Genomic DNA, 13579 nt, shown 5'->3' with positions numbered 1-13579 from the left:
TACTATACATGGTAGTTTTTTTGGTCAAAAACGCCTTACTATACATGGTCGTTTTTTTCGGCTAAAAACGCCTTACTATACATGGTCGTTTTTTTTGGGTCAAAAAAGCCTTACTATACATGGTCGTTTTTTCAGCTAAAAACGCCTTATTATACATGGTTGTTTTTTTGGTCAAAAACGCCTTACTATACATGGTCGTTTTTTCAGCTAAAAACGCCTTATTATACATGGTTGTTTTTTTGGTCAAAAACGCCTTACTATACATGGTCGTTTTTTTCGGCTAAAAACGCCTTACTATACATGGTCGTTTTTTTTTGGTCAAAAAAGCCTTACTATACATGGTCGTTTTTTCAGCTAAAAACGCCTTATTATACATGGTTGTTTTTTTGGTCAAAAACGCCTTACTATACATGGTCGTTTTTTTCGGCTAAAAACGCCTTACTATACATGGTCGTTTTTTTTCGGCTAAAAACGCCTTACTATACATGGTCGTTTTTTTGGTCAAAAACGCCTTACTATACATGGTCGTTTTTTTCGGCTAAAAACGCCTTACTTTTTTTCGGCTAAAAACGCCTTACTATACATGGTCATTCTTTTCGGCTAAAAACGCCTTACTATACATCAAAAACGCCTTACTATACATGGTCGTTTTTTTGGTCAAAAACGCCTTACTATACATGGTCGTTTTTTTTCGGCTAAAAACGCCTTACTATACATGGTCGTTTTTTCGGCTAAAAACGCCTTATTATACATGGTTGTTTTTTTGGTCAAAAACGCCTTACTATACATGGTCGTTTTTTTCGGCTAAAAACGCCTTACTATACATGGTCGTTTTTTTTGGTCAAAAACGCCTTACTATACATGGTCGTTTTTTTCGGCTAAAAACGCCTTACTATACATGGTCGTTTTTTTTCGTCAAAAAACGCCTTACTATACATGGTCGTTTTTTTCGACTAAAAACGCCTTACTATACATGGTCGTTTTTTTCGGCTAAAAACGCCTTACTATACATGGTCGTTTTTTTGGTCAAAAACGCCTTACTATACATGGTGGTTTTTTCGGCTAAAAACGCCTTACTATACATGGTCGTTTTTTCGGTCAAAAACGCCTTACTATACATGGGTGTGTTTTTTTCGGCTAAAAACGCCTTACTATACATGGTCGTTTTTTTCGGCTAAAAACGCCTTACTATACATGGTCGTTTTTTCGGCTAAAAACGCCTTATTATACATGGTTGTTTTTTTGGTCAAAAACGCCTTACTATACATGGTCGTTTTTTTCGGCTAAAAACGCCTTACTATACATGGTCGTTTTTTTGGTCAAAAACGCCTTACTATACATGGTCGTTTTTTCAGCTAAAAACGCCTTATTATACATGGTTGTTTTTTTGGTCAAAAACGCCTTACTATACATGGTCGTTTTTTTCGGCTAAAAACGCCTTACTATACATGGTCGTTTTTTTTTGGTCAAAAAAGCCTTACTATACATGGTCGTTTTTTCAGCTAAAAACGCCTTATTATACATGGTTGTTTTTTTGGTCAAAAACGCCTTACTATACATGGTCGTTTTTTTCGGCTAAAAACGCCTTACTATACATGGTGGTTTTTTCGGCTAAAAACGCCTTACTATACATGGTCGTTTTTTTGGTCAAAAACGCCTTACTATACAAGGTCGTTTTTTTTCGGCTAAAAACGCCTTACTATACATGGTCGTTTTTTTGGTCAAAAACGCCTTACTATACATGGTCGTTTTTTTCGGCTAAAAACGCCTTACTATACATGGTCGTTTTTTTCGGCTAAAAACGCCTTACTATACATGGTCGTTTTTTTCGGCTAAAAACGCCTTACTATACATGGTGGTTTTTTCGGCTAAAAACGCCTTACTATACATGGTCGTTTTTTTCGGTCAAAAACGCCTTACTATACATGGTCGTTTTTTCGGCTAAAAACGCCTTACTATACATGGTCGTTTTTTTGGTCAAAAACGCCTTACTATACATGGTCGTTTTTTTCGGCTAAAAACGCCTTACTATACATGGTTGTTTTTTTGGTCAAAAACGCCTTACTATACATGGTCGTTTTTTTTCGGCTAAAAACGCCTTACTATACATGGTCGTTTTTTTGGTCAAAAACGCCTTACTATGCATGGTCGTTTTTTCGGCTAAAAACGCCTTACTATACATGGTAGTTTTTTTGGTCAAAAACGCCTTACTATACATGGTGGTTTTTTCGGCTAAAAACGCCTTACTATACATGGTCGTTTTTTTCGGTCAAAAACGCCTTACTATACATGGGTGTTTTTTTTTCGGCTAAAAACGCCTTACTATACATGGTCGTTTTTGCTCAAAAACGCCTTACTATACATGGTCGTTTTTTTGGTCAAAAACGCCTTACTATACATGGTCGTTTTTTTCGGCTAAAAACGCCTTACTATACATGGTGGTTTTTTTCGGCTAAAAACGCCTTACTATACATGGTCGTTTTTTTTGGTCAAAAACGCCTTACTATACATGGTCGTTTTTTTCGGCTAAAAACGCCTTATTATACATGGTCGTTTTTTGGGTCAAAAACGCCTTACTATACATGGTCGTTTTTTTTGGTCAAAAACGCCTTACTATACATGGTCGTTTTTTTCGGCTAAAAACGCCTTACTATACATGGTCGTTTTTTTCGGTCAAAAACGCCTTACTATACAAGGTGGTTTTTTCGGCTAAAAACGCCTTACTATACATGGTCGTTTTTTCTGTCAAAAACGCCTTACTATACATGGTCGTTTTTTTCGGTCAAAAACGCCTTACTAAACATGGGTGTTTTTTTTTCGGCTAAAAACGCTACTATACATGGTCGTTTTTGCTCAAAAACGCCTTACTATACATGGTCGTTTTTTTGGTCAAAAACGCCTTACTATACATGGTCGTTTTTTTTTCGGCTAAAAACGCCTTACTATACATGGTAGTTTTTTTGGTCAAAAACGCCTTACTATACATGGTCGTTTTTTTGGTCAAAAACGCCTTACTATACATGGTCGTTTTTTTCGGCTAAAAACGCCTTACTATACATGGTCGTTTTTTTCGGCTAAAAACGCCTTACTATACATGGTCGTTTTTTTCGGCTAAAAACGCCTTACTATACATGGTCGTTTTTTTCGGTCAAAAACGCCTTACTATACACGGGTGTTTTTTTCGGCTAAAAACGCCTTACTATACATGGGTGTTTTTTTCGGCTAAAAAAACGCCTTACTTTCCATGATGGTTTTCTTTGTCAAAAACGCCTTACTATACATGGTCATTTTTTTCGGTCAAAAACGCCTTACTATACATGGGTGTTTTTTTCGGCTAAAAACGCCTTACTATACATGGTCGTTTTTTTGGGCTAAAAACGCCTTACTATACATGGTCGTTTTTTTTCGGCTAAAAAATGCCTTACTATACATGGTCGTTTTTTTCGGCTAAAAACGCCTTACTATACATGGTCGTTTTTTGGGGCTAAAAACGCCTTACTATACATGGTCGTTTTTTACGGCTAAAAATGCCTTACTATACATGGTCGTTTTTTTGGTCAAAAACGCCTTACTATACATGGTCGTTTTTTTCGGCTAAAAAACGCCTTACTATACATGGTTGTTTTTTTTGGTCAAAAACGCCTTACTATACATGGTCGTTTTTGCTCAAAAACGCCTTACTATATACATGGTCGTTTTTTCGGCTAAAAACGCCTTACTATACATGGTCGTTTTTTTTTTGGTCAAAAACGCCTTACTATACATGGTCGTTTTTTTTCGGCTAAAAACGCCTTACTATACATGATCGTTTTTTTTCGGCTAAAAACGCCTTACTATACATGGTCGTTTTTTGGGGGCTAAAAATCATTTGATCTGCACAAATAATGTAATGAATTTTAAATTAAAAAACAAATTTTCTCAGTCGTTTTTCGATGAGATTAAATAATAGATGAATAAAATCAATTTGTTCCTCGCCCCAATAATTTATCGGACACATCTTTTTGATTGGTTGACAGCAATATTATTTAATTCATATTTTTGCGAACTTTTTTCTACACACCTTTCACTGATAATAAGTCCCTTGCAGGGCACATTTCTCAAAACGAACAATCACTCTCATATTCAAGCTTATTGACAATTTAAGAGTTTCCAATGCATGTTTTTGGAGGGTGTGAAGAAGCTTGAAAAATGTCAGTCGGCTTATAAATGCACACCGCAAATGTACCAAATAGCTCAAAATAATAAACTAGAAATTTACATTGTGTAGAATTTCAAGTTAATTTTGGTCCAAGTTCATCTTCCTCAATCGCATGTTGGAAGTGACAACTTCCATCCAAATATTTCCTCTCTCGGGTGAAAATATGACATCATAAAATGCCGATATTTTTGAGCAAGACGGAAAGACCATGTTCGGTAATCTTTGAAGGCCTTTGGCAAGCAGTTGGGTTATATCTGGCTGAGGGGAAGAAACTTCTGGTAGTAACTCTTTGTGACGTCAATCATCAAGTCCTGCGTACACTCTGGAAGCTCTCCTGAAAACAAACCTGAAAGTCGGGGAAATATGATTTTAAAAATGAAATCATAAAGAAAAGAGAAATAAAAAAAAAACAGACCTGGGCATCCCGAAAAGATGGTAAAAGGGGGCACCACCGTCTCTGGAGGAAGGACTGTGTTGTCTAAGATCTTGCAGCAGTCTTTCAGCACACAGCGACGACCCTGACAACAACAGGACAAACGCTCATTTAAAAAAAAAAATATATTATATTTTATATTATCAAACTCATTATGAAATGAACGTTAAATTCACGAGAATTTAATCTTGGCATACAAACTATTTTTCGGGATACACACGCAGCGTAACAATGTGTCGTTCGCGAACGAGCCCGTTCTCCTAATAAGGAAATGACAGCTGACTTTTTTTTGTCCTCGTATTCCCCGCCCCCAGTCTTCGGTTAAAGCCGCACATGATTGGTCAAGAACGCAGCAGTGAGGCGGGGGAGTTTACAGAAACACAGAGCTGCAAGTTAAAATAGATAGGCAGACGACACAGAGTGAGAAAATGGATAGAAAACAGTGACATTTGGACTCATTTTAACTTTATTGATAGTTCAAAGAGAGTATAGACTGCAAGGTTAAAATATCCCATCAATCAGGCTCCACAAATAACCCGCACAAGCCATCTGTACACTTGATGCAAAAAAAAGCCATCAACCCAGCTAAACAGAATACAATTGATGAGGAACTAGGTAAAATTATCGCAGAGAAAGCACGGCAACTTCACCCGGATATCGTCAAGAGGCAACCTGAGGTTCGTCATCCATTGATGATTTCAAGGCTAGCAACGGATGGTTCAATAACTTTAAGCGTCGTACAGGGATTCATAGTGTAATTCGTCATGGTGAGGCAGACGGTTCTGACGAAAAAGCCAAAGCTTACAAGGAATCATTCCTCAAGATGGTGGAAGAAGGCGGCTATGTTCCTCATCAAGTGTTTAATACTGATGAAACTGGACACTCCATTCCATCAAGCCATCAACGACCATCACAAAGATAAATAAAACGACTTTTTTTATACAGTACAGTTTATTTCTTTAATTATAATACCATATCACATTTATTATACAAGTATATATACAAGTATATAAGGTATATGTTGTGTAGTTTTAAGGCTTAGAAAATTAGAAAGTAGAAAATTATGTTTTATGGGCACCTGGGAACGGATTATTCTCGTTTTAATGGTTTCCTATGGGAAATTAATGTTTGGGATACACACTTTTCACCTTACACACTCCGTCTGGGAACCAATTAAATTCGTAAGCCTTGACTATGTAATCCTTCTGCGATTCCAGGGTAACCCATAAACGAAGCGACTAGCATGTGTCCGACGAGAGTGGTTGCGAGTTGGCGTGCAAACTCACGATCACGCAGTTCTTGCCGATGTGGACGTAAGATCCGATCTGGGCCGCATTCACCACGCAGTCTTCCTCGATGAACACGTGGTCACCGATGTGCAGCGGGAAGAAGGCCACGCTGGGAGGGAGGAATGGACCAAGTCACGATCAAAAAATCACAAGTTTCCCCGCAATATAAAGCACGGGGAGACCAATAGATCACTCAACAGTTAGCATAGCTTCTTCTACGGCTAATTTCATGACTACAGTGATACATTGGCTCACGAACTTAATCGGTTCCCAGAAAGTGTGTGTAAGGCGAAAAGTGTGTATTCCAAACATTAATTTCCCATAGGAAACCATTAAAATGTGAATAATCCGTTCCCAGGTCCCCATAAAACATAATTTTCAACTAAATAACGCTTACAACTACACACAATATACCTTATTTTATGTATAATAAATGTGCTATGGTATTGTAATTACATAAATGCTTGTATGTTCTCTTCAAATTAGAAAAATGGCTTGTGCGGGTTATTTGTGGAGCCTGATTGATGGAATATTTTAACCTTGCAGTCTACACTCTGCCTTTGAACTATCAATAAAGTTGAAACGAGTCCAAATTTCTCTGTTTTCTATACATGTTCTCACCTTTTCACTTTTGTTTTTTTGTTTCAAGCTCTGTCGCCTCCCTTTCGTGTGTGTTTCTGTTTCTGTAAGCCCCCCCTCACTTTGCTGCTGTGAAATGTAAATTTCTCCACTGTGAGACTAATAAAGGCATATCCAATCCAATCCAATCCAATCCAATATACACACAAACCAATGATGCAGGGATTATAACAAGTGGCCAGTTTTCACCCAAATGCTCACTAAATATTTGTCATCAAAAGAAACAACCATGTTACCCTTTGCTGAACTTCTTGAAAGGTGGTCGAATGACACTCCTGCTTTTAACTACACAATATCTACCGACCCTGACGTTCGCCAAGTCGCCACGGATGATGCAGTCATTCATGATGATGGTCTGCAGAACAAAAAGTACAATTGAAAAATCCACCAAAGTCATATAAACATACCACGAATTTTCCCGTCGTGTACTTGAACTTACTTTGCCATTAAGTACGATGTTTTGACTTCCACAGAGTACCGACTGCCTGCTCACCTTGTTGCCAGATGTCTAAAACGAACCATAAATAAAACATCGTGATCCATAGACGCGTGATTCTTGCACAAGTTAACACAACGATGACATTGTTTGCGGTGCAACGCCCCGTACGGCTAGTTAGCCACCTAGCATCCAGAAAAAAATACTTTACCGTCTCAATATACTCCGCTTTGTTGTATAATATTTCGGATAACTCCATGGCTGTGAAACCGAGGTGTTGTTTATGGAAAAATAAATAAAATGCAACCGGGAAGCATTTGTTTGCTTTAGCTCTGCTCCTCAGACTGACAGTAGGATTGGATGGATGATCAGGCAGGATGAGTTGAGCCAAGTGTTATCGATTGATTTCACACCAACCGAGAACTGAATATGAAATTAGAACGTGTTAATCATGTTTTGTTTTTAATATAAAGAAAGTAGGACTATCATTTGTGACTTTTAAGTCCTGACTAATGTATTTTGTTTAATAAATTAATAATAATAACCATACATTTAATTTCTAAGCGCCTTTCAAACTCTTAAGGACACTTTAGTCACGGGATAAGAACGTTTTTTTGTGCGGGTGAGCAGCGACTGCCATTCGCGCGAGCCTTCACTCTACCCAGAAGTAACACAGCAGCAAAGTTCTGAACGGAAGAAGAAAGGAAAGAAAGAAGTAGAAGAACAATGTGCATGTCTACTACGAGCTAAATGTTGAACGTTTGGGTGTATATTCAAGAGGATACACTTCCTGCATGCTGTATAGATATACTTCGATTACTCTTGCCTGAACACACCTGGAAACGTATTTCGTGCTTTTTTAAACATTTTGTACTTGTGCGGGTGAGCAGCGGCAGCCATTCGCGCGAGCGTTCATTCGACCCAGAAGTAAGGGAAGAATCGACCAAGTCACGATCAAAAATCAAACGTGTCCCAAGTCATTCCCCGCAATATAAAACACGGGAAACAACGAGCTAATTGTTGAATGTTTTGGGTGTCTATTTAGGAGGATACACTTCCTGCATGCTGTGTCGATAGGCTTCGATTACTCTTGCCTGAACATACCTGGAAACGTATTTCGTGTTTTTTTTAATTTTTGTATTTGTATTTTACATTGTTATTTACGAGAATGATTTCAAAAATGAACTTATATTCAAACATACAGTTTTTAGGTGGAAAAAAAAAATAAATTTACAACACATGCGCACTGGCAATCCCTTGTTACATTACTTCCCCGCACTGCATCCTGGGTACCGGACGACTTCTCTCAATCATGGCGTCCCGTGCCCTGCACCAGTGCGTCCGCTCTTTCGGCCGACCTTCGCTGCGGCTTCTGTCCTCCAATCTGGCAATGAAAGTCGCTCCGATCTCTGCGGCAGCCGTCCTCCGACCTCTCTCCTTCATCGCAGCCAGCGGAAAGACGCGGTGGCTCGGTCAGAGCTCCGTAAGTGTCCCCCCTATCATTGAGCTGCTGGGCCTGGCGTGTGTCGCCATGACCTACCTACGCCTTTCAAAACGTTTGCGTTATTATTATAAATTGAGAAAAACAACACTGGATCACAAGTTATTATGTTGGACACACACAAAAAAAATCATGCTATTAACAATTTATTCAAATCAACACTATGTACGACTTATATATATAATAACGCGGCAGGTTGGCTAACTTGCTAAACAATGTTTGGAGATGCAAGTTATGATGAAGACTGCGGGGTGAGGGAGGAGCAGAGTAAATAAGCAGGAGAAAAGTTATTCCTGATTCTAAGAATTAAAAAAAAACATATTAAACACTGATGACATCGTTTTAGTGTGTTTGTTGAGTTCCCTCCCTCCCTTATTTCCAGATCTCAGGCGTGCTATGCCGGCATTACAGCGATCTGCCCCCACTTACCCTTGATACCATCAAAGACCGAGTTATGTACGTCCTCAAACTATACGACAAAATTAACCCCGAGAAGGTAAGATAATAAAAACACGCTTGGGGGAAACAAACAAATGACACCTTGTTCAATGTAGCGTCTTTGAAAACTTCTTAAGCTGCAGACATCCTCCCACTTTATGAAAGATTTGGGTTTGGACAGCCTGGACCAGGTGGAGATCATTATGGCTATGGAGGATGAATTCGGTGAGTGTTTTTATCCCTCCATCTTGTCGTCATATACTCAGAAATGTGTTTCTATCCGCAGGCTTTGAGATTCCTGACGCAGAAGCTGAGAAATTGATGACTCCTTCGGAGATTGTTAATTACATCGCAGACAAGAAGGATGTTTATGAGTAGAAAGATAATAAAAATTAAACAAATACAAGATATTGTAAGATTTTGGGTTCTTTGACATAGGGTGACCTTCACAGAAAAGTCGTATAATGTGTCTGTGTCTTCACCGGTGGCGCTTCTTTATTTGTGCGTCTTCTTTGCATTTGTATTTAAATGAACACCTCATTTAAAAATGTCTTTTTTTTCCCCCTCGACACATTGAAATTATTTCTTGAGTTGATCAATAAAGATATTGCCTCTGAATTAGCTATTGTTTTTTCTTCCCACACAAAAGGGTTGTTCATCGTAGTTTACATTAGTAGGGTGAAAGGGGGGGGGGGGGCGGGGCAAAGTTATCACAATGCTAATAATGTCTGAAATAACGTCTGCCCTGATGCCCGGGGCGTGCAACTTTTACGTCGGGTGTGCAACTTACAAAACGTCTCCTGCCCGAGACGCAAATATGACAACTGTAGTTTTCTTTTAGATTTCACACTTTTTTGTAGCTTTTTCTCTTGCAGATGCCATTACATGACAATGATAAAAGCGATGCTAATTCTTGGGGGTTACGGGGTCATTCAGGAATGACCCCGTAACTCGTGTGTGTACAATTATCTAGCTATTAGCTATCTATTTGCTGTCTATTAGCTGTTTAACTTGCTGGCTGGATATCTAGCTAACTATTTATTAGCTACCTATCTCGCTAGCTATCTAGCTGTCTATTTGCTAGCAATATGGCCATCTTTCTATTAGCTAGCTATTTGCTGTCTATTAGCTGTTTAACTAACTAGCTGGTTATCTAGCTAGCTATCTATTAGTTAGCTATCTAGCTGTCTATTTGCTAGCAATTCTATTAACTAGCTATTAGCTAGCTGTCTAGATAGCTATCTATTTGCTGTCTATTATTTGTTTAACTAACTAGCTGGATGTCTGGCTATCTAGCTAGCTATCTAGCTGTCTATTTGCTAGCAATTCTATTAACTAGCTATCTATTTGCTGTCTATTAGTTGTTTAACTAACTAGCTGGATATCTAGCTATCTATCTATTTGCTGTCTATTAGCTATTTAACTAACTAGCTGGCTATCTATCTGCTAGCTAGCTGGCTATCTATCAACCAGCTATTAGCTGCCTATCAAGCTATTAGCTAGCTTTCTATTTAATTGAGTTATTCCGGGTTGAGTGAACGCTGGCGTGTGTGGCTGCCGCTGCTCACCCGCAGAAGAAATATCCTGTGACTAAAGTGTCCTTGAGTTTTGAAAGGCACTTATAAATGAAATGAAATTATTATTATTATTATTGGTGAGTACTATCACAAAGTTATTTTAAATAATACATTGTGACATTTTGTTGAAAAGTGGCCGTCGTGCTTGCGTGCGTGCGGCTCTCGCTGAAAAACATTTCAAAATATTTTTTATGGCCGACCCCGGATCTAAAGGAAGCTAACAGCTAGCACTGTGCCAATTGCCTGTTCTAGAATTTAGATATGATCCTTAGAGATGTTGTGTTTTGAATGTAAGTCGGGTATTTACTATTTTGACCATTTTTGACTTATTGTTTATACTGTCTACTTGTTATCTAATTTACAACACATTCTTTTCTTACAGTAATTTTCATTAATAAACCGTAACCCGGCAAGGGACCATAAAAACTGTACTCATTACACGGAAAACCGGACTAATCGGCAGGTATGAAATTTAAAAAAAAAATTATTGATCCATGCTGGTCGAGTGGAATCGAAAGTGAAAGGATCCATGAACGTGATTGATTGTTAGTCTTTTATTGAGGGTTGTACCCAAGTTATACAGCTTTTGTCTGCTGGCTGAAGGAGCCAGAGGTTACAAACAGTAATCAGTATACGAGTACAGCCGACAGAAGACTTACTACCTACAAATCTACACCTTAGTACACATTCTTTTAAGAGCACTAAAAAAAAAATCAAGAAGAAAAAAATACAGAACAAACCAAGCAAAAAAAAAAAAAAAGTCAAAATATTAAATGAAACCAAACAAGACAGCATCAGGAGACATTCATATTAGAGCACACTGGAGTTGGTTTTTAATACCTTGTCATATCAGGCGACTTCGTTCACTTTTTTTTTTGTAGTTTTTTTTTATTAATTAAATGTATCAATATACCCAAATAAAGATTGTCCTTCAAAAAGTGCAGTTTCCCCAAAAGTTAAGATAATATCCTGTGATGACCCGAGGAAGACGTTTGAAAATAAAGTTATTGTCGTCGTTTCTCCGAGGAAGACGACCTCTCAATGATTAGAGACACCAAGTTATATATATATATATATATATATATATATATATATATATATATATATATATATATATATATATATATATATATATATATATATATATATATACATATACATAGACATACATATATCTACATACATATATATATATATATACATACATATACATATATATATATGTGTAACATCCGACTTACGACCATTCGTACTTACGACCACGACCTCCAGACCCTATTTTTTAACATTTTAAGAGGGGGGAGTTTGCGAGTCATTCAGCCTCCAAGTCTCTATTCAACATTTTGAATGGATTTCAACTTACGACCATTTTGACTTACGACCGTTTGGTCGGAACGGAACCCTGTCGTAAGTCGGATGTTACCTGTGTATATAAACAGTCTCCCACAGCAATGGGCTACCAACTAAACATGGTGGATTGATAGAATCTCTATATTAAAAAAAAAAAAGTTGTGTAAAATTTGTACTTTAGCCAGTGTGGAAAAAGAAACGAATGGACCTAAGCGTGCAACCACTTCCTGCTACAACTGGCTTTTAAGGTAAACTTTTTTTTTTTGAAGTTTAGTATTAGTAGTAGCAGTACGATTTGACAATGGCACGTTGGAGGAATATTATTGGGAATTCCGTCAACAATTTTTTTTTTAGCTTTTTCTGTTTGTTTTTTTTTTTTTATAAGGGATTTTCAAGAACACAAAAACTCAAGCTGGACATGGAAGGTTGGGTTCAACACTCCACTGCATAGTCTCTCTGAGCGACACTCATCCTCTTTGTGCTGGTTGGACTAAAGCTTTTGGATTTTTTTTTTGCACATATTTATACTCCATGACAAAAAAAAGACAGCAAATAATCACAGTTTTCTTTTTGGAAAGGTTTGGGGGTGGGGGGTTCGTCATTTTTTGTGTGTGTCAAGCATTATTTGTTTAGTTTTTTTTTTTTTAAATCGAGAATAATTGCCACTGGGTGTTTGCTCACATACGAGTTCAGTCAAGAGGAGAACATAGTCACATTATTTGTCTTAAATAGTAAAAAGTAGTAAAGTATCATCTGCCAGCTTCCTGCTAACCCCCTTGTCCCAGCCCCCCCCCCGTCCTGGGGGCAGCCTTGGAGATTGTACAGTGCTCAAGATCTTTGAAAAAATGGTTTCCTCCCATCATCTTTCGTTGCAAAATATGACTTTTAGCATCGCGCGGTGTTCTGCTTCTTACACACACACACACACACTCTGTCCCTTTTCCTTCCCGCTACCGCCTCCATTTGGCATCATCTTGACAAATAGCGCGCACAAAAGTTGGAAAAGAAGCCACGTAACCATGAGGTGGTAACCTGAGCAAGCTGCTTCTCCCAGAGTAATGTTTTTTGAAAGAACGGCAACCTAACGACACTTCCCTCGAAAGTTGCTTTCTCATACTTGGCGGCCATTTTGGAAGAGGCAGAAAGAATGGCAAGTGGGAGAGAATTGAAGCAAGCTGATCTAGAATCAGCCATGGAAATGTTCGTCAAGCCAGAAGTAACGTTTGAGCTTCGTTTTTTTGCTGTAGAATGCTTTTTGAAACAGCAACAAGCTAACGACACTTCCCTCGAAGCTTGCTTTCTCATACTCGGCGGCCATTTTGTAAGAGGCAGAAAGAATGGCTGATTTAGAATTGGTCAAGATCAAGCTCGTCAAACCAGAAGTAATGTTCTAGCTTCGTTTTTGCTTTGGGATGCTTTTGAAAGAGCGACAAGCTAACGACACTTCCCTCGAAAGTTCACTTTCTCATACTTGGCGGCCATTTTGGAAGAGGCAAAAAGACTGGCTGATTTAGAATCAAGCTAATCAAGCCAGAAGTAACGTTCGAGCTTCGTTTTTGCTTTAGGATGCTTTTTGAAGAGCGGCTAACTAACAACACCTCCCCTCAAAGTTCGCTTTCTCATACTTGGCGGCCATTTTGTAAGAGGCAAAAAGAATGGCTGATTTAGAATCAAGCTAATCTAGCCAGAAGTAACGTTCAAGCTACATTTTTTGCTTT

At 38.2% G+C, this 13579-nt stretch overlaps 2 protein-coding genes and 1 long non-coding RNA gene across 3 annotated transcripts in view; 2 read left to right on the top strand and 1 right to left on the bottom strand.

The window, feature by feature from the left end:
- Nucleotides 1-4004: 4004 nt before the first annotated feature.
- On the bottom strand, nt 4005-7363 carry dctn5 (dynactin 5). The gene is made up of 6 exons (XM_089018567.1): nt 7207-7363; nt 6999-7067; nt 6796-6914; nt 5918-6029; nt 4614-4716; nt 4005-4544 (listed from the first exon to the last, which is right to left on the bottom strand). The coding sequence occupies exons 1-6, from the start codon at nt 7252-7254 to the stop codon at nt 4447-4449; spliced, it is 549 nt and encodes a 182-aa protein (XP_088874693.1). The 5' UTR covers nt 7255-7363; the 3' UTR covers nt 4005-4446.
- A 912-nt stretch (nt 7364-8275) lies between these two features.
- Nucleotides 8276-9552, top strand: ndufab1b (NADH:ubiquinone oxidoreductase subunit AB1b). Its single transcript, XM_089018714.1, has 4 exons — nt 8276-8478; nt 8879-8992; nt 9072-9159; nt 9221-9552. The coding sequence occupies exons 1-4, from the start codon at nt 8308-8310 to the stop codon at nt 9310-9312; spliced, it is 465 nt and encodes a 154-aa protein (XP_088874840.1). The 5' UTR covers nt 8276-8307; the 3' UTR covers nt 9313-9552.
- Nucleotides 9553-11696: 2144 nt separating this feature from the next.
- LOC148885185 (uncharacterized) overlaps nt 11697-13579 on the top strand; it is a 3686-nt gene continuing 1803 nt past the window's right edge. The window contains exons 1-2 of the long non-coding RNA XR_016118013.1: nt 11697-13316; nt 13472-13579. The exon at nt 13472-13579 is cut by the window's right edge and continues 1803 nt beyond it. This is a non-coding gene — a long non-coding RNA (uncharacterized LOC148885185). The remainder of the gene's footprint in view (nt 13317-13471) is intronic.

Source organism: Hippocampus bargibanti, linkage group LG17 (genome assembly GCF_051943395.1).
Source record: "Hippocampus bargibanti isolate YZ-2025 linkage group LG17, ASM5194339v1, whole genome shotgun sequence".
Classification (NCBI taxonomy): Eukaryota; Metazoa; Chordata; class Actinopteri; order Syngnathiformes; family Syngnathidae; genus Hippocampus; species Hippocampus bargibanti.
This window is presented reverse-complemented; position numbering and strand designations above follow the sequence as displayed.

What these genes read in the sequence shown, in the direction of transcription:
- dctn5 (XM_089018567.1), bottom strand. Translation starts at nt 7,254, where the DNA reads ATGGAGTTATCCGAAATATTATACAACAAAGCGGAGTATATTGAGACG. An exon ending in TTCAAGAAGTTCAGCAAAGG is followed by an intron (nt 6,030 to 6,795) that starts GTAACATGGTTG and finishes CCTCCCTCCCAG; the next exon opens with CGTGGCCTTCTTCCCGCTGC. An exon ending in TCGGCAAGAACTGCGTGATC is followed by an intron (nt 4,717 to 5,917) that starts GTGAGTTTGCAC and finishes TGTTGTTGTCAG; the next exon opens with GGTCGTCGCTGTGTGCTGAA.
- ndufab1b (XM_089018714.1), top strand. Translation starts at nt 8,308, where the DNA reads ATGGCGTCCCGTGCCCTGCACCAGTGCGTCCGCTCTTTCGGCCGACCT. An exon ending in GGTGGCTCGGTCAGAGCTCC is followed by an intron (nt 8,479 to 8,878) that starts GTAAGTGTCCCC and finishes CCTTATTTCCAG; the next exon opens with ATCTCAGGCGTGCTATGCCG. An exon ending in ACAAAATTAACCCCGAGAAG is followed by an intron (nt 8,993 to 9,071) that starts GTAAGATAATAA and finishes AAACTTCTTAAG; the next exon opens with CTGCAGACATCCTCCCACTT.